Source organism: Apium graveolens, unplaced genomic scaffold, assembly GCF_009905375.1.
Source record: "Apium graveolens cultivar Ventura unplaced genomic scaffold, ASM990537v1 ctg141, whole genome shotgun sequence".
Classification (NCBI taxonomy): Eukaryota; Viridiplantae; Streptophyta; class Magnoliopsida; order Apiales; family Apiaceae; genus Apium; species Apium graveolens.
In genome coordinates, this window is record NW_027417224.1 from 53,348 (window position 1) to 55,955 (window position 2,608).

Genomic DNA, 2,608 nt, shown 5'->3' on the forward strand with positions numbered 1-2,608 from the left:
ATTTTTTCGTGCTAAATTTAGGAAAATTGTAATAATGCAAGGGTAGTACATAATTAGAGTTGTTCACGAACCGAGCTGAACTGAGCCGAGTTTTGATCGAACTGAGTCGAGTTTTAATTACAAGTACAAGTCAAAACACCGGTTGACTGTTAAAATAACAAACCAAATACATTTATTTTTTTTTCTAAATTTTTTGTCATATTACTAAAATATATAGATATTAACATCCGTACGGTTGGATCATTTATAAATATTTTTTAAAAAAATCGATACATTAATATGGAAGAAGTACTAGTCAAACTACGAGTTAACTGTTAAAATAGCAAACCAAATATATTTATTTTTTCTTCTTTAATTAAGTAATCCGTACGGTTGGATAATTTATTAATAATTTCAAAAAATCGAAAAAAATAAATACTAGTTACAATTAGCAGTCAAATCACTTATTAATTATTAAAATATCAAATTAAAAAATTAATTTTTAATATCTGAATTTTTTCAAATTATTAAAATATATATTTTAACATTTATATAGTTCAATAATTTAAAAATATTTATAAAAAATCTGAATAAAATTTATAATAATTAAATATATAAAAAATATATTTTTTTAAAATATTTTTTCGAGCCAAGCTCGAGCCGAACATGCCAAAACCTCGGCTCGAGCTCGTTTTCTTAATGAAAAGATTTTTGTGTTCGAGCTCGAGCCCTTAATGAGCCGAGCCAAACCGAGCCCTTAACGAGTCGAACTCGGGCTTGTTCGCGAACGGCTAACATAATAACCAAAATTAGGAAAGAAAAGAGACCGAATAATAGTATTAATTAGTAAACAAAAGAGCTTGAATTTATAGTAAACGACACAAATAGTACATTACATGGCACATGCACTCTCATCAACTTGCCCTGTCTCCTGTCACAAGTGCCCAATTCACTCAACAAAAATGATACGAGAAAAAAACAACAAACCGGAGCCCAGCAAAAGAAAAAAAAACCATGGCTTCCTTCAGAGCGATCTCTGGAGATACATGAACACATCTTGCCACTGTGCCATTTCGTAATTCGATTGCGGCTGCTGAAACATAAAAGGTACATTGTTGTTGTTGTTATCCGCAGTGGCATCCATGTAATTATGTTGATAGTCAAGGGTAGTAGTAGTGTTGTCCCACTCCAACTTTGGGTGGCTTTGCACCTCACGTAACTCTGGCGGTGACACTACTTGCTGTTCGGAGCAGCTTGAATCGGTGTGAAGCTTCGGCACCGAATCGGATGTGTCCAGATACGCCATGTCGCTTGTTGAACATGCAAATTTGGACTTGTTTTGTGCAGTTTCGGTTGTTTTGACGGTCATGTGTTTGTCTAAGCTGCCTTTCTTGTTGTAAATTCGGCATAGAACCCATTCGTCCAACTGCAAACTCCCAAATTTTTTAATTAATTAATGAAAACATATTGTAATTAATAAGTGAGAAAGTTAAACTACCAAAATTGATTGCATTTGAAAGAGAACACATAATATAGTAGTATAGATTATGATATGAGGAGGGTCAGATTAAGGTTGTGAATTACCCTGGAGCTACGATTTTTGTTTCGAGCCGATCGATCGACATCAGCGAGCCTGTACTCATGCATGATCCAGTTAGTTTTGTGGCCTTTAGGCGCTTTCCCCGCATAAAACACAAGTGCCTTCTTAATCCCCACCGTGTTGGGCTTTCCAATCGCCTTATCTGCTCCCGTAGCCTTCCAGTACCCTGTTCCTGCTGCCCGATTTGGTCTCGAACCGTTGGGATATTTTCGCTCCCGTGGCGAGAAAAAATACCATTCTTTCTCTCCATACAAAGCCAGACCTACACAAAATTCAATTAATCAGATACCTAAGTTCCAAAGTCATTCGAAATATTATGCACCAAATCAGAACTTAGCACCAACACAACCCAAAACCCGAAACCATCGTACCAGGAAGTTCCCAAGGGTCATGTTTGTAAAGATCAAGTTCTTTAATGATAGGAACATCGATGTTTTGAGAAGCACATTTCCTGCATAAATAGTACATAACAAGCTCATCATCAGTAGGATGAAATCTGAAACCAGGCGGCAGTTGTAAATCCGCTGCCCCCGCCATTCTATAAACACCCACCTACGTATGTATCCAATTTTATCTTATATCTTATAATATATTACATATATATCTCTTTGACCCCGAATATTGAAATACAAAGAGATATATATCAAGTATATATGAGTGGGTCTGAAACCCAAGTCGAGAAACAAGCTGGGGAATATATAGGAAGATGCGGGACACGTGGCGACTTATTGAGAGATGAGAGTCAAGGACACGTGTCGAGATAGTAAGTGAAGCGCCCACAAAGCTAGAGTGTGATTTTGTCACTGCTTACGTTTTTGGGGAGGGGATGTGTTAATATTTAATTGATTTTTGGTTGTGAAGTTGACACGTCGCGGTCTACGCTTTCTTACGTGGACATCAGGGTCTTAATCTTTAGTCTAGAGACTACACTCAACAAGCCGCCTTCCCCCTATCTACCTCCTACTTTCTATTTTATCTCCTCTCGAATTTCCTATATTTTCTTTTTTTATTCCTGTGGATCTGCCGCCA

At 36.7% G+C, this 2,608-nt stretch overlaps 1 protein-coding gene across 1 annotated transcript; it reads right to left on the reverse strand.

Moving 5' to 3' along the window:
• Positions 1–818: 818 nt before the first annotated feature.
• Positions 819–2,243, reverse strand: LOC141699848 (NAC domain-containing protein 2-like). The gene is made up of 3 exons (XM_074503658.1): positions 1,951–2,243; positions 1,564–1,841; positions 819–1,405 (listed from the first exon to the last, which is right to left on the reverse strand). Exons 1-3 carry the CDS (start codon positions 2,114–2,116, stop codon positions 1,004–1,006), a joined length of 846 nt encoding a protein of 281 aa, XP_074359759.1. The 5' UTR covers positions 2,117–2,243; the 3' UTR covers positions 819–1,003.
• Positions 2,244–2,608: the final 365 nt, after the last annotated feature.